The sequence below is a fragment of the Macrotis lagotis genome, chromosome 1 (assembly GCF_037893015.1).
Source record: "Macrotis lagotis isolate mMagLag1 chromosome 1, bilby.v1.9.chrom.fasta, whole genome shotgun sequence".
Taxonomy (NCBI): Eukaryota; Metazoa; Chordata; class Mammalia; order Peramelemorphia; family Peramelidae; genus Macrotis; species Macrotis lagotis.
This window is the reverse complement of record NC_133658.1, coordinates 525,260,834-525,284,051: the sequence shown is the minus strand read 5'-3', so window position 1 is coordinate 525,284,051 and position 23,218 is coordinate 525,260,834. Positions and strand designations below refer to the sequence as shown.

At 31.7% G+C, this 23,218-nt stretch overlaps 1 protein-coding gene across 1 annotated transcript in view; it reads right to left on the bottom strand.

The window, feature by feature from the left end:
• The window catches only part of DMD (dystrophin), a 2,282,785-nt gene that overhangs the window by 1,554,259 nt on the left and 705,308 nt on the right, over window positions 1–23,218 (bottom strand). The window contains exons 15-16 of the mRNA XM_074220296.1: window positions 13,115–13,216; window positions 12,902–13,009 (exon numbers count right to left, since the gene is read on the bottom strand). Coding sequence (XP_074076397.1) covers window positions 12,902–13,009; window positions 13,115–13,216 — 210 coding nt within the window. The remainder of the gene's footprint in view (window positions 1–12,901; window positions 13,010–13,114; window positions 13,217–23,218) is intronic.

The window sequence follows — 23,218 nt, the reverse complement described above, 5'->3', positions numbered from 1 at the left end:
TTTTCTATAATCTTGATTCTTCTTTTCTTGAATAAGGGCATTGTTTTCTGGAAATGCCTGGAATTTTCTCCATCTACTGGCTTCCTTGACTTCCTTTTAATTACAGCTTTTACAAGAAGAATTTCCCCAAACCCTATTGATTCTTGTTAATTCCCCTGGTTAATTATATACTATTTCCTGGTATATATATATCCATTTATATACATATGTAGTCTATTCAGGATTGTGAGCTCCTAAAATGGAGGGAAAGTCTTGTTTCATTTTATATCCCTAGCCTTTAGAATGATTCCTGGAACATACTAGGTAATTTAGATATTTGCAAATACACAGGCTATTAGGTTTTAAAATTCAATGAACTGGAGCAACTAGGTGGTAGAGTGGATAGAACACCAGCCCGAGAGTCAGGAGGACCTGAGTTCAAATCCAGCCTCAAACACTTAATAATTATCATGCTATGTGACCATGAGCAAGTCACTTAACCCCATTGTCTTGCAAAAACTAAAATTCAATGAACAACTTTTATTAAAAGTGAGATTTGAGACTTTATATATATCTTAACTTTTGATCAGATAATCCTTCAAAATTATGTTGCTTCCTGAACAGACTCTTTATTTTACTTTGTCTAAGTAATTTATTTTCCTATTTCTTTTATTCAATGCCTCTTTTACTTCCAAATAAAAGAATATAAGCTATCTTCAATTTTTACCTCCTTTCTGTCCTCTTTCTATGTCATTCTTAAATTCTTAGGGTATAATTTTGCTTAATTGGACTGTCTCCAAGTTTTCTTTGGCCTTTTGTTTTAGTCCACTGCTTCTTACATATTTCTGTGAAATGATTTTGCCTTAATGTCTTACTATTCTCTGTAAAATATAACAGATGATTTTATTTCTATATTGGAATTTCCCTTGGTTACCATATATTTCTACTTGTCAAAGAGATCAAGGGTCTGTTGGCTGAGAGAAGTGTGATTTGGTCTGCTGATTATAGCAAATAATCTTTAGGAATTTGTTGCAATCATTATTGATACCAATTCTTCCACTCACTATGCCTTTTTTTAATCAGAGTATAGTTAATAATTGTTTAAATTAAACAGTATACATTTTATTTATTGTATTTGTAAACTTCTGGCTTCTTTTAAGTTTTTTCCACTAAGCCATATTTTTATATTTATCTGCATCTAATCTATCTATCTATCATCTATCTATCTATCTATCTATCTATCTATCGTGTATCTAGATATAGTTCTATATTTATCTCTATATGTACTGGCTACAATCCTTTCTGTCTACTTTTGCTTTCAAGTAATTTAATATCCATATATATATATTATTTAGTAGATATTACTGTATTCTTTGTAGAATCTCTCTACTTTTTCACTCTCTTCAACAAATTTTCTGCACATATTTAAAATATTTTCAAAATAATCTTTTTTTAAAAAACCTTACTGAAAGCATTAAAATACAAGATAATCAAGTGCCCTGTGAAAAGATATTTCTTTTTGCCACAAGACATCTAATAAAATTTTCTGTCATGTCTATTTGTCGCTCCAAATAGCACCTATGAGTCATTCTTTCATTCAGCTGCAAGTTTCATTTTTCTTTCAATGTTACTGATATGATATAAATTGACACAAACTGTAGTAATGTAAGACTAGATTTGAAGTTGATAGACCTGGTTTTCAAACACTGCCTTTGTAACATATTAGCAGTTTCTATCTTAACAAGTCGCTTTGATTCAATGGACATAGAGGCAGTGCTTAATAAAAGGTCTATCTATCATATATTTATCTATCTACTTATCTTCATTTATCATTTACCTGACTTCTCTTCTAATATAAAAGAAGACAGACCATAGATTGGGTTAATCCTACAATTTCAATACATGAATCAATTCTACTTTCGCAAACAACATGGGTAAGGCAACTTTGTCTTTAAAGTTGACAAAGCAAGGACTTATTTGGCCTGGAGTACAACAAAGGTGCAAGTTAGTACTCCCTGGTCTTAGTTTTCTGATGTCTTTTTGGCATAGCTTCTTCACCAAGTGTATCCTTGTTACATACATGTTTTTCCTAGATTTTGAGTTATGTAAATAAATATCTGTTAACTCTTCAATGACTTATGAGTACCTAATTTTTCCCCCTCATCAAAACTGAAAAAAATAGAGTATTAATGTCAGACTAGTTTCTAAGTTAGTGACTACTACTTATACTATAAAAGAGACTTTGACAGAGGGAGGGAAAGGGAGGTTGTGCAATAAGTCTTTTTTTTTAACAAGACTCACTTTTAAGTTTAATTTGCATTATGAACAATCAATTAAACAATAAGTCACATTCTGATTTGTTAATTTTAAGCCTTTGCTTATTAAATATTCACACTGAAAGTGTGTTGATTCTTGTGAGCTGAAGTGACTTGACTTTAACCCATCTCTGGTTATAGATCTCTTCCAAAAGACAATATAGTGTTAGAGGATTTTGGCTTTTGTTCAGTGTTTTTCTCAATCACATATAAAAACAATTTTTAATTTTTTTTTATTTTGAGTTCCAAATTCTCTTGGTTCCTGGACATTCAAAACATATTCCATATTGGTCATGTTGCAAAAGAAAACACACACACACACACACACACACACAAATAAAGTTTGAAATAAAGCATACTTCTATCTGTACTCAGAGAATATTAGTTCTCTCCTTGTAGATGGATAACATTTTACATCAAAAGTCATTCAGTTTTAATTGAACCATTGTATTGCTGAGAATAGTTAAGACTTTCACAGTTGATCATCATACAATAATGTTACTGTGTACAATGTTCTGCTCGTTTCACATTGCATCAGTTCATATAATTATACCACAACTTACATAGTCTACAATTGATGGACATTTTAAAAATGCAAATTTTTGTCCCCACAAAAATAACTGTTATAACTATTTTATTTTTTTATTCAATAAATTTATTTAATAAATATCCTTTTCCTTTTCTTTGACTTCTTTTGGATAGCAACCTAGTAGTTTTATTGTTGGGTCAAAGGGGTATACGCAGATTTGTAAACCACTGGGCATACTTCCAAATTGTTCTCCAAACTGATTAAATCAAGTCATAACTCCACCAACAATGTACTGGCATCCAATTTTCCTACATCCATTCAGAGTTGTTTTATCATCAATATTGACTTGGAACATTTTTCATATGATGATAGATTACTTTCATTTCTTCTTCTGAAAACTGCCTTTTCATATCTTTGATCACTTATTGACTAGGGAATGAAACATATTCTTATAAATTTGACTCACTTCCATATATGGTTAGAAGAAACATTTATAGAAAAACATGTATACATACTACCACCATCCCTCCCCATAGGTGAGAGAGAGAGAGAGAGAGAGAGAGAGAGAGAGAGAGAGAGAGAGAGACAGAGAGAGAGACAGAGAGGCAGAGAGAGAGAGAGAGAGAGACAGAGACAGAGACGGAGAGAGACAGAGACAGAGAGAGACAAAGAGACAGAGAAAAACAGAGAGACAGAGACAGTGAGACAGAGACAGAGAGAGCCCTGGAAAGACTTACATGAAATGAAGTAAAGTGAAATGAGCAGAAGCAGAAGAACATTACACACAGTAACAGAAATATTGCATAATGATCAACTATGAATGAGTTAGCTATGCTCAGTAATATAATGATCCAAGACAATTATGAGACACTTATAAAAAATGCTATCCAACTTAAGAGAAAGAACTGATGGAATCTAAATGCAGGTCAAAGTATTTTTAACTCTATTTTCCTTTTTTTAATTTTTTTTTTATTTTAAGGCAATGGGGTTAAGTGACTTGCCCAAGGTCAGACAGCTAGGCAAACTTTATTTTTCTTGCCATTTTTTGGAATTTGGAACTCAATTAAAAATATTAAAATTATTTATGTGTATTTGTGGAAAAATAAAATATTAAATATAAACTCAGTGTTTAAGATAGTATTCTAAGACTACAAGTTACAAAGGAAATGCTAATTTGTATGGTTTATTTGGATTGTTATCATTTAGAACTCCACATTCTAGACAATGAAATCATAGGTTCAGTGAAAAAAAATTGAATCTTGCAATTAATAATCCTAATAATGAATGAATAGGAAAACTTTTTGAATAAAGTGCTCAACAAATTCATGTTTGTTTGTTTTTTTCTTTTAAAGACAAGTATAGAAAGTGAAAGGAAAAGCAGATACCTAAACAATTTAAAAAAATTCATAGTTTGGTGAGACAGAATCATTAAAGCTAAAAACATAGAATGAACTCCAACTGAAAACAAATTTTAAGGGCAAGGTAAAGGACCTTTTAAACATATGAAAATAAGAAGCATAAAGAAGACACAGGTTCAGCGTATGAGGTGGATGAAAGTTGATAACAGCTGATTGAGAGTACAAAGTATAACTCATGTTTTTTTTTTCTAGATTCAATTTTCAAAGTGAAGAATACTCTCCAGACTGTGGAAAACGTAATAAAAGATGGTAAATAAAAATTTAAACCCAAAATAAGTTAGATGACAAACGTTTTTTTTCCCCGAAGGAAATTTTGACCGTCCCCCCACTTCCAAAGTTCTTTTCATAAGAGGTCTGTGTAATTTTTTAATTCATCTCTTTATATTAAAATGACCATAAATTCAGTGTTTATTGGATTTATTCATATAGTCAAGATCTGGTTTAAACTCTCTCTAATTGAAGGCTTCAGACAATTACATTTTGCTTTGAATTTTCCCTAGGTGAAGGAGGGATAGTCAGAAATTCCATAGAATTCCTCTGTGAACTATTGAAACAATTATCTTAGCTACATGTCCTATAGGCTTTCTGGGTTTACTTCACACTATTACCTTCCAAGAATGCTATATTTCCCACAAACTAAATTACCTATCTTCCAAACTTTGCATTTCTCACCAAACATTCCTATTCCATCATTTACTTGTAACAAAATAAAATATCCCTCCCCCCAAAAAAGATCAGCTCATGAAACTCAAATTCACTCCCACACTAATAGAAACTTAATGAATTCCTATCCATCTCTGAAAGCTTAATCAAATTCTGCCTCTTAAAAGAATTCTTCCTCTTTTCTCTGTTTCTAGCTCATTCTTTTCAGCCATCATCCAGAGAAGCAACTATTCTAGAGAAGAGGATAGAAACTACTCCCATCAGTGGGGCAGCTGACCCAGCCTAGTTAAAAAAAAGCAAGTTCCCCTAAGGAAAAGATAGGATACAGCAAGATCCATATGAGTAAAACCACCACTACCTCCAAATATTGGCTTAATGTCATCAGTAGGCATAGTTCTTCTTCAGTAACCATAGCCAATGATGGCCCAGAAAAGAAAGTTCTTGTCATTAATGTTCTTTAATTCAAAATTAATGGCAAAACTTTAAGAATGGAAAGGGTGTGATTAGTGGAGATTACTAAGAATGGTTTTTTTTTTTCTATTTTCATTACTGCTACAGTATAAGGGCCATAGGACTTTCTATCTGACTTGAAGATTAAACTTCCCATATGTGTTCTCTCCTCTAATAGAATCAGCTCTTTCTGTGAAGTTTTAACTTTCTCTTTGTATCTCTAGTGCTTAGCATTATGTTATGTATTATATGTGTATATATGTACATATATATGTGCATATATATAGATATAAAACATTTAACAAATACTTTTTTCTATTCATTCATTTACTGTTTCATTAGTCTTTATGTAACACTTTCTGGTTCTCCTTTGCACTTAAGAATTATTTTGCTTTAGAGTAACTTTTATATATTTATATTCAAATAATAACAAAATTGGAAGGCACTTGGGACAACATCCCCAACAAGGTATACTGATTTTTCTTGAAAATGCCTTTGTAAGGCATTCTACTTTTGGAATAATCTGGCATTTCTGGCCTAAGTATAAAATTCTGGGTGAAGAAATCTAATATTTGATATTGGGACACTGAGAGTTAAATGATTTTCATATAGTGAATATTTGACAGAAATGTTTTCTTCAATCTAATATCAGCTCTCATGACCTGAAAGTCTTGTAATTCAGTGTTAGAATGAGCATATATTATGGCTCAAACTTCTTACATGAAATTCCAGTTATTCTCTTGGATTATACAAGATTTTTTTTCCAGCCAGTTTCTCTTTTTTTTTTTTTTGTTTCTTTGCAAGGCTTTGCAAGTGACTTGCCCAAAGTCACACTAATTATTGTCTGAGTATAGATTTGAAGTCAGATCCTCCTGACTCCCAGTGCTCTATCCACTAAAACACCTAACTACCCCCAGACAGCATCTTTTTCATGATATGCTGCAATTAGGAGCATTAAATTAGGAATCAGAAAAACTGTGGGTTAAAGTCCCATTTTGAACAAATGATATATGACCACGGACAAGTCACCAAACTTCTCTTCCATATTCTCATTTGTAAAATGAAAACTAGTTTTTATGTAGCATGTATAACATTGTGTGGATAAAAATTAGACAAAAATCTTGGCTAAGAACTTTGCAAACCGTTAAGGATGTCATCAATGTCAGTTATTGCTACCAATATCATAATTGTCATCATTAGCCCCTTAACAAGTATAGCTACTGAATTCTGATAACTCGAAGGTCATGATAATGAAATGGAAGTCAAAAAAGTAAAAGCAATATTATTATGATTGTGTTGAAATTCACTATTCACTACTCAGAGGAGGGATATATTAATCCCATCATACTATATCCTATTGCAACCAACTTAATACTTTGATTTTGGGAACTGGAATGATTCAAACTTTACTATGGAAAAAACATTAATAGATGAAATGCCTATGTTATATTTAGGTCTGTGATCTTGTCTGGATAGTAGGAAGACTATAAATCATTTGATGGGAAAATTAAAAAAAATAGGGAGATTTACCAAGTAGAATATAAATTATAGGGAAGATAGAGTTTTTGTTTTCAGAACACTATGAAGTTCTCATGTAGAAAGGAGCATTCTGCTTGATCTAACAGGGCAGAGCATATTGGAAACAAATAAAACAAAAGTTCGATGAAAGTTAAAATTTCTTGTTCGTTTTTGTTTTGCCATAAAAGAAACAAAAAAAGTTAATTTTAAAATACTAGAAGTCTTTTCAATAGCATCTGGGTAGTTACATTTCAGGAAGGTTATAGAAGGCAATTTATGTTTCTGGTATGAGTTAGAATATATTATATGATCTGTAATGCTCCCTCCTACTCAGAGAGACTTTATTATTATAACAAATATTGTCAGACTATTCAAATAGGAGGCAAGAGCAACTCAAATTCTTGGAACTTGATAAATAGTTTGTATTAGGGACAGATCCCATTCTGTTAGTTCTGGCTCAATGATGGGATAAAATGAGACATTTGTGAGATATTCAATAGTTGAACAAATTTCATCTAGCCATCTAGCCATCATCTGTTGAACAAGAATACAATAACACTTTTAGCCTTACTCATATCCATGGGAATGACATTAGGGGCAGAGGTCTATGGTACAATGAGTAGAGTGTGAGATATGGAGTCAGGAAGATACATGGTGGATAGAATGCTGGACCTGGAATCAGGGAGATTCATCTTCTTGAGTTCAAATCTCAACTTCAGACGCTTCCTAGCTGTAGGACCCTGAGCAGGTCACTGAACCTTTTTTGTCTCAGTGTTCTCATTTGCAAATTGGGCTAGAGAAGGAAATGGGAAACCATTCCAGCATTTTTGCTAAAACAATACATGGGATCATGAAGAGTTTGACACAACCAAATAAAAGGAGTAGAGAAGGTGGTTTGACAATCTTGTGACATCTGCCATAATTGAAGAAAAGAGTCTAGCTAACTTGCATGGGAAAATGGTTAGGACCTTCTTTCAACCACAATTGTCATTGATCAGAGAAAATTTCCTTTGATTTATGCTTCTTCATATATAATGTTGAGGAAAGAACTTGGCAGATGGAGAAAAAATTATAATAGAGTTTTGAAAGCAAAAATGTAAAAATATGGTACATTAGTTGGTATAAAAGAAGACAGTTGGGACCAAATTCTTAGTGATCATTTCTTTTTTTCCCATAAACTTTTTAAAAAATTATTTATTTAAGGCAATGGGATTAAGTGAGTTTCTTAAGGTCACACAGCTAGGCAATTATTAAGTGTCTGAGCTTGAATTTGATCTCAAGTCCTCCTGACTCCTGGATCAGTGCTCTATCCACTGTGCCACCTAGCTGCCCTGTGATCATTTCTTAAGATTAGCTTCTATAACAATAAGACTATCCTAGACTTGCCCTGCTAGGAGTATAATTTACATTATCACATTTATCACAATTGAAAATTGCCCTTCATACAGTATTATGTCATGCATCATAGTCTGAAAGGAGAGAATAGTTGCTAATTTACATTCTACATTATTTCAAAGGCATATGCACATACATCTAATTGAGTTAATTTTAACATTGCATAAATATATGAATTAATGTTTAATTTAATTATTAATGTGATCAACCACCTGTTGAGCAAGGACTGAATTTAAGGTCAGAGGTCTTAGAATCCAATCCTAATTAGGCCACTTATTACTTCTTTGACCTTGGACAACATATTTAAGCTCTATTAATTTCAGTCTTATCACTCTAAGATGAGAGATTTGGATAAGCTATTTTAAATGTTCCATGGTTTCATAGTCTTGGGCAATCAGATCATCTATCATTATATCAAATTTCTTATTCATGTAAGCAAATTACCTGAATTAAACTCAATGAGAAATTTATAGATTCATTCTCGTGAAATACTATTATCTCTGCTAAAGAAAAGGCAAATGAATTAAAACAGTCACTTGTTCACATGTAATAATGCAATAATCTTAGGATAGTGTTAGAAGCAAGCATTATTTTGTTATGAATCCGATTTTATTGGTGAAGCAGCTAGATATTGAGTATTAGAATATAGAGCATTGAACCTGGAGTCAGGAAGTCCTCTAACACTTACTAGCTATGTGACCTTAGTTAAGCTGTTTAACCTTTACATCTGCTAGCTTTTGTTTCTTGAATTGTAAAATGAGAATAATATCACCATCTACTTCCCAGGATTATTGTGTGGATAAAACAAGAAAATATTTAAAAGTTGTTTAGTACAGTATTGGCACATAATACATGCCATATAAATATGAAAATAATACATATCCAATACACTCATTGTGGGCAATGTCATTTAATTTCTGCTTCCATTTGTTCATATGCAAAATATGGATAACTATAGCCCTTATCTCCCAAAGTTTTTATAAGAATAGCTGAGCTCATATTTAAGGCCACATTTGAAATCAGCTCTTATTGACTCCAGGTCTAGTGCTCTATTTGCTACCTCGTGGTTTTTCTATATTTAACACGTGATCATGATTTTTTATGGTCTCAAATACCTTATTTTTTCATACTTCCAATACACCAAAATATTCTGATTTTTCTAATTTGGAGTCACTCTAATTGGGATACAAATATCACCCTGTGATTTATCTGTTCAATTGTTTCAAAAATATCGATTTTTATGACATAAAGCTCAAAAAATAAAAAAGAGGACTTAAAAAAGAGTTATAGTAGTTATAATCTCTAAATGCAAAATGGAGGGAAAAGTTAAGATTCACTTAATAATATAATTATCATAGATAAGCAATGCCTAAAAACAATGTGCTTGAAAGGTTTTCAGAGTTGACTTTAACTTTAGTTGTTTTGGACAAGTTGCTGAAAATTTCTAAACTCTGGGTTCCTCATAGACAGAACCTTGATTATTCTTTCCCCCTGATGGAGAAAGGACAGGGATCTAAGCCCAAGAGCCTTGACAGTGTAGCATCCTCCAGGACACCTAAACTAATTACAGCCACAGCCCTCATAGAAATCATTAAACAGAGAAATATTTGTTGAGAAGGAATCAAACGTCACATTACTATTAGCAATAGCTGCTGGTCTATTCCAATTACCTGGAGAATACAAGTAGGAACCTTGGGGACATGGAGTGGGGTGAGGCAGAGAAGTGGAGCTATACCCAGTTTGTGAGGGATTTTACAATCAGAGATGAGGCACAGCTATGCCTCCTCTGCCTCACCTCACTGTTAGATGCTCATAGCCATTGTCTGGTAGCAGCTCCAGTCAACAAGGGTTCATCATCCCTACCAATCATCAACCAGGGTAGGCAGGCCAACATAGCTGAATCACCAAGCCCATGAGAGCCAGGAAGGTCAAACCATCATCATCTTAACTACTGTCTCCTATAATCTCTCAATGGAGACAGACCAGGTTCTTGAACCCAAGAACTCTTAGACTAGTAAAGCATCCTAGTGTCAAGGGTAAAATAATACAACATCAGAAACTCATATGATTTTATCATTAGAAATAACATTAAAGAAAAGGCATTAATATCTTCTTTTCTGGTGCACCCCAAAGATTATGAGACCTTTACAGCTTACATGTGTTTTTTTCCCTCTTCCCTTAAAATGGGAGCTCTTTGAGACCAGAGACTATCTAATCCATTTTTGCACCTAGTATTTAGCACATTGACCAGTCTTGGTCGGGTCCACAATTGAGGAGACCTAAACAGAATCAGTTGGGATTTGCACTGAATGAATCTAATAAAAAAAGCACAGGTACAAGCTATTGTTTTCAGTTTATGAGAGATTGTGCAATCTGAGGTGAGGCACAGCTATACTTCTCCAAGTACTCCCCTGTAAAACTGCTCTGTACAGATTAAGTATTCAAATACTTCATTCATTCATTCATTCATTTATTCGCACCTATGCATTGGAAAATTGCAACACAAATTGGCTATGAATTAGAACATAACAATAAAGACTAGAAACCGAGATCTATCATTGCTATGGGATTTCTACATGTGAAAAAAGGAAAATAAATGAGTTAAGTTCATTTGCATTATTGATAAATATGAGGAATAATCTAAAACTTTAAAAATTACTTGCTTAATATAGCTATATTATGTTTTCATGTGCATTTCATTCAAATCGAAATCCTACAAAAAATTTGAAAGTAAACTTGGTTTCTTAAATCCTTGATTTTTTTTATTCAAATCTATGTATCCTTTAACACTATGATCAAGTTTCACTTATTTGATACCTTTCTCAGGTATCCCACCCTCAGTAATCTTTCTATTTTCTGGAATCTTATTTCAAGAATTTGCTTTACATTTCTTCATCCTTTCAATTTTTTATTCTCTAATTGGCTCCTGTGGCTTTTTGAATTGCACCAAAAGTCCTTGGGACCAAGAACTATTGTAATATGCCCCTAATCATTCAAACATAATCATAATGTTGGATACAACAGATTAAAGGCTATTTGATATTTTCCTTATTTTTCCTAAAGTACATAGCAAACTGCTGGGCACATAAGTGATGTTAAAATATACTTATCATTAGTTATAAGTGAAAGTTCACTGTATATAAGCATACCACAATACTATTATTTTGGGGAGGTAGCTGCATCTCTGATTTGTTTGAAATATTTTTGAAAAACAACCCTTCTCTTGAGAAAACTCTCTCTGCTAATGCAGAATAGAACTAATCCTACAAGTTTTAGTTTTAGAAAATTTGTAGGAAGCAATGAGAGGTTTTATGATGTACCAACTGTGCAGCATAGTTTTCAAAAGGGACAGTTAGACACCATATCTACCCAAGTAAAGATTTGATTTCCCTAAAAGGCCACAAAACTGTCCCTGGGATTTGATTGGTCATTATCTCTCATGAAGTAGTTTTCTAATATTTTCCCTTTTTATCCTAAGGGAATAGATGTTCCCCCCAGATGAGCCTAGGTCCCTCTGATTTGGTGGATTTCTGGGGACATTTCTTTACTAATAAACATTTCCTTATGGAGCTGCATCCAGGGAAGTTAAGAGCTTGTCAGTGTCTCATTTCATCCCAAATTAAATTTGAACAGGTGTTAGGTTTCTCTCTAACAACAAGCACTATGATTTTGCCCCAACTTTATGCCATTTTATAAATGGTTCCTCATATTCAGCATGCATCCTTTTCACACTTAATCCATTGAAAATCCCTAACTTCCTTCAAAGCAGAAGTCAGGTGCTATCTCCAAAGTTAAATCTTTCTTGATTGCTCCTAACTGTTCATGTTCTCTCCCACTTGAAATTACTTTGGATATCTTTACATATTTTATGATTTAATTCTATATACTTTAGAGTACCTACTTCCTCATACTCTAGATTTTATATTTATATATATATGTGTATATATACACATATATATATAGTCCATAGAAATATGTAAATATCTTTTCATATTTATGAATGCTTATATATAATCACACAGTACCATGAATGCACATTTAAATATTCCTGTCCATGTTGTAGTGGTAGCTAGGTGATAGAGTGGGCAGAACACCAGCTCTAGACTCCCAAATTAAAATCTGGTCTTGGATACTCACTAACTATATGATCCTGGTTGAGTCACTTAACTCTGTTTGCCTCTATCTCCTATATGGACAAAATGCTGGAAAGGGAAATGGTAACCAATTCCATTATCTTTGCTAAGAAAAACTTCAAATGGTGTCAGAAAGACTGGAATGACTGGATAGCAAAATATATAATATGTATTTTATATGCATGCATGCAAATGAAGCCCTTTATACATATAGCATTCACTCCCAGAAATATGTAAGTTCTTTGAGGTCAGAAATGCCATTTGTATTCTTAGTTTCTTATACTGAATTAAATTGAACAAAAATAACTGAAGATCTTGATGTATTTGTTTCTTCCATAATATATAAAAAAGTGAAACTACATATTTTATGAATATTTGTAAACAAAACTATGTGGCAATTTGGAACTGAAACATCTGGTTTAAGAACAGAGTTAGATCAGAAATGACTGCTAAAAAAGGATTATTGTTTTTAACAAAAGACAAAAAATGAGAGATACGTACAGCCAGCTTCCGAAGACTAGATAACATTTCATTCTGATCCTTAAAGCCTGTGGTATGAATATTGTTTACTGCATTTTCTTTTTCAGAAAGCCACGTATCAAACTGGCACTGTGGAGGAAAAAATGCTTTTGTAAGTTAGGATATTCACCACAAGTTGACTAGAAAATTACAAGGTATACTTGTTTTTAACATACCCTTTCCTATATGACTCACCTGTTCTTTGGTAAATCGTTGCCATTTGAGAAGAATATCTTGTAGAAGAACCCAGCGATCTTCTGTCCATCTACATATGTTGGCCCATCGGTCTCCCAGAACCTGGGGAGAAAGTGATCCAACACTTTAGTCTTTACTAAATAGACAATGGTAGCTGAGGACATTTTGAAATGACCACTGACTGCTTCAGTCTTGGTTGCTTGAGTCTTCTACCTGAGTTAGGAGCTAAAAAGGATGGACATTGTTTCTCATTTATGACTTAATCAGTACTGTCTCTGGATTATATTAAAACTATTTCACTCACTCTTTCATCTCACACAGAAAACCATAAAATTGCTTAATGCTACATTGAAATGGTGACTACAATTATTTAACCTCAGTTAAAAAAATGCAGTGAAGCAATAAATGCAGAAATAAGCAAGACATTTTAATTTTAGCATGCAGAATGTCTTAAAATATAAACCAAAAGAATAAAAAGTTGGCTACTAAACATGGTGCTAAAAACAAACAAAAAATACTATTTTAAATATCAAGGAAGGTTTGTTCCAGACTAGGCAGTAAATTCTGTTTCTCAGATTTTATGATGTTGATAGATATTGTTATACAAATTAGTAGGAAAAACATAAACACAGGTTTCAATCTTAGAATATTCCAATGAATAGAAGCAGATTTCTCCAAAGCAATAATTTGTGCATTTATCATCTTTCTAGGTGCTTATACATAAAAATATATTCATCAGGATTTGTAAAAAAAATAGAAAAAGAAAAATGTTACATATTTTGTTCTCAAACTACCGTTTTTACATATTTTATATATTATATGCTTTAAAAAAATCTTGATAGAGGAAATAAATATCTTGACAGCTGTTATGTGCCAAATGAACATCTTAGGAAAGATAAATTAACAGTTTGGTGAATTATTACAACATTAATAAAAGATATGTTTACTTCTCTCTGAACCATATAAACAAAAAATTGTTTGCCCATATCCATAAGTATTTTAGAGCAATAAGTATATAAATAATGCATTTTGAAAGTACATGTACAGCTACAGAATGAAATTTGTCCTTCATATGGATAACAGAGCCAAGAATAAATGAATGCCTAAGACTTGTTTTTATGTTTGGATAATATGACCCACATATTATATTTCATGAAAATTTTGACCTTAATAATTGATGGTGCATAGTGCATCAGCCAATGTATAATAAGATAGATTACTTGCAATAAGAAAAGTAGGTCAAATAGGGTTTATAGTTAGAAAGGAACAAAGAAACAGAACTAACAGATTTTTAAAAATAAAATCCTTTCATGCCCTTAAAGAGGGCACTGGGTGTATGTGTTAGTAAGGTGCTATAAACATTTTACTATTGAATTAGAAATGACTATATTACTCATATGTAGCTCAGTTACAAGTGAATTTTCAGGTTTTTCTCAGAAGTGTCAATAAAATATTTTATGGCATTCAGCACCATCACATATATTTTAATGTCACTTTCTTTTACAATTTTATAGTCTCCTGCTTGCTAGTTTTTGAAATATGCTAGTTACTAAAGAAGCCATGTCATTGAAATGATGAAGCTAAGCAATAACAACAAATAATTTTATCTTAAACAATTGATTCAATAGTTTCAAATACATAGAGCTTAATCAATTATTAATTATATATTAATTATAAAATCAATTATTAATTATAATTATAAAATACATAATAATTATATATAAAATAATATACTTATATTAATTATATATAATCATAATTGTTTTTTTAAACCACTTGAAAAATTTGCCTATTAAACTTCCTTGCTGATGCCTGTTACAAGTATTCCAATTAATTAAAGACCACTGTGAGCAATTACCTCCATATGAGTCATAGGTGACTAGTTAATATAAGGCTTAAAATTTAGATAAATCAATTAAAATCATATAAAGCAGAACCCTGGATTACTAGAGACTGCACTATTTATCTAAATTTTACCCTAATAAATGATATTGTTAAAAAAAGGTAAGAGAATAGACATGTTCATTACTACTAGAAACAATATAAACCAATAAAATTTAGAGAAACCATATCATATTAGCATCATCTTTATGTATGAAAATAATGCACACTGATATAATAAAAAGTAGAAATTACTCTTCTAAATAAAAGAAGAGATGGTCCTTTCCTTCCAAAACTTTCTAAGGTTCAAAAGTGATAACATTTCTAACTACTCCTTCTGAGGCATAGATTGGTTGCCTATTTTCTTTCTAATTCTAAATGAATTAGTTTATCTTAGATATGTATTTTTCAATTTTATGGATTCAAAATTGCCCACTTAATCACTGATATTTCTTAGAATCACTTTTATAGTCAAGAACTCTTTCTTTATTCCTCATTATGAAAGTTTCCTCAAATATGCTTTTACATACATATATATATATATATATATATATATATATATATATATATATATATATATATAGTAGGTGCCTGTGGATATCTATTTCTATCACATTGTTTTCCAGATTTTCCAAAAGAGTTGTAAATAATGGTTCCTCATGCCAACTATTGGCATCCCTGAAGTATCTAATACTCTCAGTCATTATATTCCTCTCTCAGTTTTCTGCATCTAATTTGTTCCCCTGATCATTTCCCCCCTTGCTTTTAGTTAGTATCAAAAGTTGTAATCATTACTGTTTCATAATGGAACTTGAGATGTGGTATTACTAGTTCTCAACCTTTCCTACACATTTCCATTATTTACTTTACAGTTGTTGACTTTTTGTTCAGATGAATTCCATTTATTTTTCTGGTTCTCAAAAAATCCTCTACAAGTTTGATAATTATGATTTTTTTATTATATTGGGATTGTTCAAATATGATTAGTTAACATCTACATAATTATTTAGCTCTGTTTTTCTCTGTAAAAATGTTTTATATTTCTATTAATATAATTCTTATGTGTCTTAATAGCAGAACTCTGCTATTATATAGACTAAAGTTATATTGAAAAGACATTTATCACATTTGGGTTAAATTTCATTAATAAAATACTAAAATTTCATTTTATTGTTTATATTTTCATTGAAATTATTGTAATTAATTTTATTTTAATCTATGAGGTTCTTTAAGTTAGCATGCCATAAATAAAAAGTGATAATTACTTCCTCTTTGCTTTACATATTCACTCAATATCTATTTTCTTGTCATTTCCATTGCCATTTTTTTCTTGGAACTATGTCTATAATTGTTGTAAGAATGGGCATTCTATCCATCAATTGGGGAATGGTGAACTAACTCTGGTATATGTCTGTTATGGAACACTATTATTATTCTACTAGAAACCAGGAGGGGTGGAATTCAGAGGGGCCTGGAAGGATTTTCATGAACTGATGCTGAGTGAGATGAGCAGAACCAGAAGAACTTTGTACACCCTAACAGAAAGATGGGGGTGATGATCAAACTTAATGGACTTGCTCATTCCATTGGTACAAGAATCAGGCACAATTTGAGATATCTGCAATAGAGAATACCATCTGTATCCAGAGAAAGAATTGTGGAGTTTGAACAAAGACCAAAGACTATTACCTTTAATTGTTTTAAAAAAAGGTATCTTATTATGTAATTTTGCTATTTATTTTATTTTTCCTTAAAGATATGATTTCTCTCTCAACACATTCAATTTTGATCAATGTATAACATGGAAACAGTGTAAAGTCTATCAGACTGCCCTCTGTGGTGGGTGGGGGGGAGGGAAGCAAGATTGGAGGAAAAAATTGTAAAATTCAAAAATCAATAAAAAAGAATGGACTTTCTTACTTTACCTCTGATCTCACTAGAAATAGAAAACATGATATTTGACCATTACTAAGAGAGTTCACCCTTTTTAAAAAAAGGTAGTTTGTCTCATTAAGAAATAGCATAAGGGAGTCGGTAGGTAACTCAGTGGATAGAACACTGGCCCTGGAGTCAGGAGAACTTGAGGTCAAATCTGGCCTCAGACACTTAATAATTACCTAGCTGTGTGATCTTGGGCAAGCCACTTAACCCCATTGCCTTGCAAAAAACAAAAAAAAAAGAAAAGAAAAAAGAAATAGCATATTAATTTTTATGTTATTAATATTTTCTCATTATCTAGATAAAGGGATACCATATTTCTTAAAAACCTTTTCTGAATCAATTGATGACATTTTCATCATTTATCATATTGTCTATTAAGTTTATTGTTTCCCTAATACTGTAACAACTTATTATTTATTATAAAAATCCAACCTGATTCTTATGCAAAGTATTTTTATTTATTTAAAATATTGATTTTTCTTTTTCTATTATCTATGTTTTAAATATCAAAGCTATATGTTAAAAGAAGTTTATTAGGATAACACCTTCCCTATTTTTATAAACAATTAATATAAAATTAGAATTAATTTTTTTGGTTTCATTGATAAAATTCATGTTTAAATTAAATGTTTATCATATTTTCCCTCTCTTTTCTTCTCTGAAACCCAACAAAACAAAACAAAAATAATAATATTCAGGCATTTGCAGACATTTTCTCCTGGAATTTTTTTTTTCTTTTCCCACCTCTTATATGTATGCCCTTCCTAATTTTTAGTCTCTCTTCAATTGTTTAGATGTATTCCCCTTACAACATTTCTCTCAACTGCTATACTTTCATTTCAAGGTTTCTAATCATCTTTGTTATTTTTATCAAAAATATTTGAGGGGAAACTAGGTTGCCCAGTGGATTGAGCACTGGCCCTGGAGTCAGGAGGACCTCAGTTCAAATCCAGCCTCAGATACTTAATAATTACCTAGTTGTGTGGCTTTGGGCAAGCCACTTAAGCCTTGAATGATAACAAAAATTTGGGGAATTTTAGTTCCAGGTTGTTAGGAAAGGAAACTAACGCAGTATCTGTCCTTTATCCAAATGAATGATGTAAGTTGATAAATTGAGAGCAGTTACACAAAGAGATGAGAAAGGTGGTGATCAACCCCAGCAGGAAATGTCTACCATATCCACAGTTCCTTCTTTAAGACAAGAAGAGATGACTTTTAAATGGACAGAGATGTGTGACTATATTTTCATCATGGACACACTGTGGGAGAGCTGAGAGAAACAAATCACCTGAAATAAAATAGTTCTGACTTATTTTCCTTTGCTTTTAAAAAAAATTATTAAAGAAAACATTTGTCAAGTGAATTATTTCTCTTAAATATGAATATATATTTATACATTAATATAATTCTCTTAAATATCAATATTATATTTGTGTGTCTTTAAATTCTCTGGTTGTCTTTTGTTTACAGTATAAGGGAGCAATTGAAAATACATAGGAAAATGACCTCTCCTAGTATGAATTCAATTGTGTTCTCTTACTTAGGCTATAAGCTTGTACTATTTCATGATTACATTTTTGACTGAATAATGTTAAGAAATTCAGACCTTAAAAATAAATGATTTTTTTCTTATAAACATGAACCTAAGTTTCCCATTCTCACAGTGGTTATTTAAAGAGTAGAGTGGCCAAACTAAGATCCCTTCCAATTCCTGCATCCTACTATTGATTAGCATTAAATTTTAAATATAGTTATATTTTCATCAGTTTTTTTTCCTTTTATTTTTATTTTATTTTATTTAGGTTTTTGTAAGGCAATGAGGTTAAGTGACTTGCCCAAGACCACACAGCTAGGTAATTATTAAATATCTGAAATTGAATTTGAACTCAGGTCCTCCTGACTCCAGGGCTAGTGTTCTATTGTAATTTTATTTTAAAGTAATCCTGAGCCTAATAATAAACGCCTCTCAAAACTTCAATGAATCATATATTGACCTAATTTTGGGGAAAGATTTCCATTCCTAAAAGTCTTAAAGATTTCTTAGAAATGAGTTTCCAACCCCCTGAATAATAACCTAAGAGTTTAATGTTCTTTATTGCCACAAAATTTATATACCTAATTCAAATCTCTGATATTCATTTTATTTTATTTTTTTTTTAGATTTTTCAAGGCAATGGGGTAAAGTGGCTTTGCCCAAGGCCACACAGCTAGGGAATTATTAAGTGTCTGAGGCTGGATTTGAACTCAGATACTCCTGACTCCAAGGTCAGTGATCTATCCACTGCACCACCCAGCCGCCCCTGATATTCATTTTAAGTACATTTTCTTTCTTATGTAAAAGAAGTAGAAAATAAAATTTGAACACAACAATATATATATATATATATATATTTCATATAAAATACATATAAGTTACTGGAAATGATTATCTAACCAGAGAGAAAGAAAAACTTGAAAACATGAGAACTTTTTAAAAGCTTCATAATTTACAAGGCACTTTCCTGATAATCCTGTGAAGCAAGATAGAGCATTAATAAACTGAAAATCCACATTTAAAGCAAAACAAATAAAAAATAATAATATGGATTCATTGATTTTAAATGACTAGTTTGTAGCCACTTAGCTAACAAGTGACTGAGTCAGAACTCAATTCCAAGTTTTATGGTACACAATTGCCAGTTGACTGTTCAAAAATGCAAAAACAAAAATAGAACAGTTGAATTCATAAGACATTACTACAAAGTGCTGTGACATTGGTCTCCTACAAGACTTTCCATGTGCATATTTATAATATTATTCATTATGCATGATATAGTAACACTAATAAGAGGCAGAAAGAATGCAGCTAGGCAACTGAAGCTTTTCAAATCACTCTAAAATCACTCTCTGGCCTCTCAATACTTGAAAAAAGAGGCTCAAATTATGTGACAGCTGTTGGGATTTGGACCTAGGGAGACTGAGAGGAAGCATGAGCAGTTTGTGAAATGGCACTGCTGCCAGGATTAAAACTAATTCTTCAGAGGAAAAAAGTACATTCACCTTGTGTCTTGCCTACTTACCACTTAAATACAAACCTACAAATCCCTTAGAAGCAAGGCAAAGTAAACAAAGCCATGCAAATATGTTAAGCAAAAGCACAAAGCCAGTGAATGATAACTTCTCTAGAAAAGACCAGGGGAAAAAATGAATATTTATTCACTCTCATTTGTTTGTGTCTGCTGTGAGAAACACAAAAGGTCAGTACCACTTGCTACAACACATTTTCACGAACAGAATCAGACTTACATTATCAGCAATGCTAAGATCCACAGAGGGGAGATATTTCTCATTTAGCTCACATGTAAATGTTGCAAAGAAAATTCCTCATCTGAATTCCTTTGTGTGAGGGAATAGGGTTTTTCCAAACAAAAAATGGAAAATGGGTATACTACACATAATCTGTTTAGAGGTGTCATTTTTGTGAGAGTTTTCCAGAATCAGAAGAAGATCAGAGAGAATCTCACCCAAGGTCTGCAACTCCATGGGTAAACATTTGAGAAATCAGAAAACAAAAAGAAAAGAAAAGGAAATTTCTTACTTTACTAAGAAAGACTACTTGAGATTATAATAGCTTCATTTTCTTAGGGGACAGATTGGGTTTTTATAGCTTTTTACATTACTTAGAATATATAGCAAATCAACATCTTCTCCCAAACTACCCTCCCCAACTCCCAGAAAAAATGAGGGAAACATGCAAGTATTGGAATCCCTGGAGGAGTTAAAGGTCCGATTCGTTCTAATGTGAAATCCTTTTCTCTAAGGTTAATATTATCAGAATATCAAGTTAGCAGTAAATCTTTAAGATAATGCAGTCCTCCTTCTTTAAGATAGAATCATTAAAGTTCATTCGGTTGTTAAAATAAGGAAGTAGGACCTTGGCCTTGGAGTCAGGAGTACCTGGGTTCAAATCCAACCGCAGACAATTAATAATTACCTAGCTGTGTGGCCTTGGGTAAGCCACTTAACCCCATTGCCTTGACAAATTAAAAAAAAAATAATAATAAGGAAGTAGGTAAAATACATTCTGTTTCTATATTTATATAATCTTATAGTTGTTTCCTTGGTCTCAGTTTGCTTTTTCTGGGGAGTATGAATTTTCCCTAAACTCAGATGACACAAGTTCATCAACGTTAATAAAAACAACAGAGAAAACTTTAATGAAGCTAAAAAGAACCCAGATAGGGAGATCCTTTACTGAAACCTAAGAACAAAATCATAAGATGATGTTCTTCTCTTAAGCATACTCCTTGGCTTATGGAGTTTAAATCGGAAGACAGAATGATTTTATTTTTTATTTCAAAGTGAGGACACCAGGGAAGAGATGAATCTGTGCCAGAGGCATTACTATAGACATTGCACATCATGAGAAAAGGAAATCAAATGCAGAGAGTATTGCTTTTATTGAATCTTACAAGATCACAGCACATTTTAAAATGAATTACTTTTCACATGTGGTGATGCCAAGCCAAAATAGCTTAGCTATTCTTCATTTTTTTCAAATTTAAGAATATTCACACTTAGGATGCAATTGACCATTCTCATCACTACATCTTATTAATGGAAAAGTAAAGGAACTGAAATCTTTTGCCGGAGGAAATAAGACAAAGGCAGAAGTAGGAGCAGGACTCATGAAAAGAGGAAAGAGAAAGTCATTTCAAGAAATCCTTTATGTTTCTAAACTTCCATATTTATGTTTACAACTATTTCTTTTATAAATTATTACTAAAAAGAATATTTTCTACCTTAAAACAAGACTTTTTAAAATGATATTCTCTTTTATAATGGCAAAATATGATCCCTAAAATAGGGATCTTCTTTGCAGAAGATGGTGATTATGGCTATGGAACACAGCATCCCTACCAGACTCAATTTGATTTATTAGTTAGTTTTGCTGAACTGTACTTTTCCCCCATCTCTTCCTCTCTCTCTCTCTCTCTCTCTCTCTCTCTCTCTCTCTCTCTCTCTCTCTCTCTCTCTCTTAAATTATTTGTTAGAAGCCCTGTATCACTAGGTAGAATAGAAGTGATATATATCTATATATATATATATATATATATTTGAAAATAAATTTGTAATGACAAATTTTTTATTCTTGATTTATTTTCATTAATTCTTATTTTTGGAAAAGTTAGCATCATTTCTCCTAGTTAGGAAATTATTGAGATTTGTTGAAACCAATCCCATGAGAAATACATGGCATGTAAAAATTTCGTAAAGACCTTAAAAAATCCTCCAATACAAGGTGACCAAAGAAAATTCTCAAGTCTCTCAATTCCTTAGCAATATATAAATCTCTGCTCTTTTATTCAAACTAGAGAGAATTCTCTAAATGTAGTTTAAGCTCTAACCTGACTTAGTTTATCTATAGAGACTGCCTTTAGTAGGTTTAAGTAGGCCTAAGTATTTCTTTTAGGAGATTTATGAAATTATAACATTTTAACTTGGTTTGTTCAACTGTTATGATATTGAAGGAAACATGGGATTATTAATTTATCTTTTCTTTAACTTTTATTTTCTAAGAAGAATGTATAAGATTATAAAATGTAATATAATTATTTTTCTATCATTCTGATATAATTTTCCCTAAAAGGATTTCATTAGGATATTGATTTCCATTCAGGTTTTGCTTTTTTGGAGTTCTTATTTTTTTGTCCAAGATCTGAACCTGTACTAAATGTTTTGGTAGAAATTACCTGCCACATGAATTCAAAAAGGAGATATCATTCCCTTTAAAAAGTGATAGAAAAGAGGTAAAATAAGGCAAATTATTTTAAGGTTTTTTTTATTCTGACCAGCCATATGGGAGTAATTTTAATACAGTTGTAGTTATTTTTATATGATAATAGAATATCCATCTATCTCTGAAGACTTGAAAGCTCCTTAAATGAGGTAAATTCAAGAGAAAAGATTCTAGAAAGAAATCAAGTCTTCATTTTTATGTGAAGAAATGAAATTGATGCATGGATTTTTATTTTTTGTGGGTATGATATTTATGAAATCAGTTTCTATTCTTGCTCTTTTTAATCTGCCAGGAAAAAACTCAAAATTGAGTTAGAACAGTTCCTTAAGTACTATCTGCACAAGCCTGCAGGCCCTCAGATCATGGGCAAGCTGACACATCTTTGTTCAGAGAAGAATATATTCATATATATATATATATGCATATATATATATATATATATATATATATACTATAATTTCAGACTAGGATTGAATAGCCTTCCATACCAAATCACCAAGGCA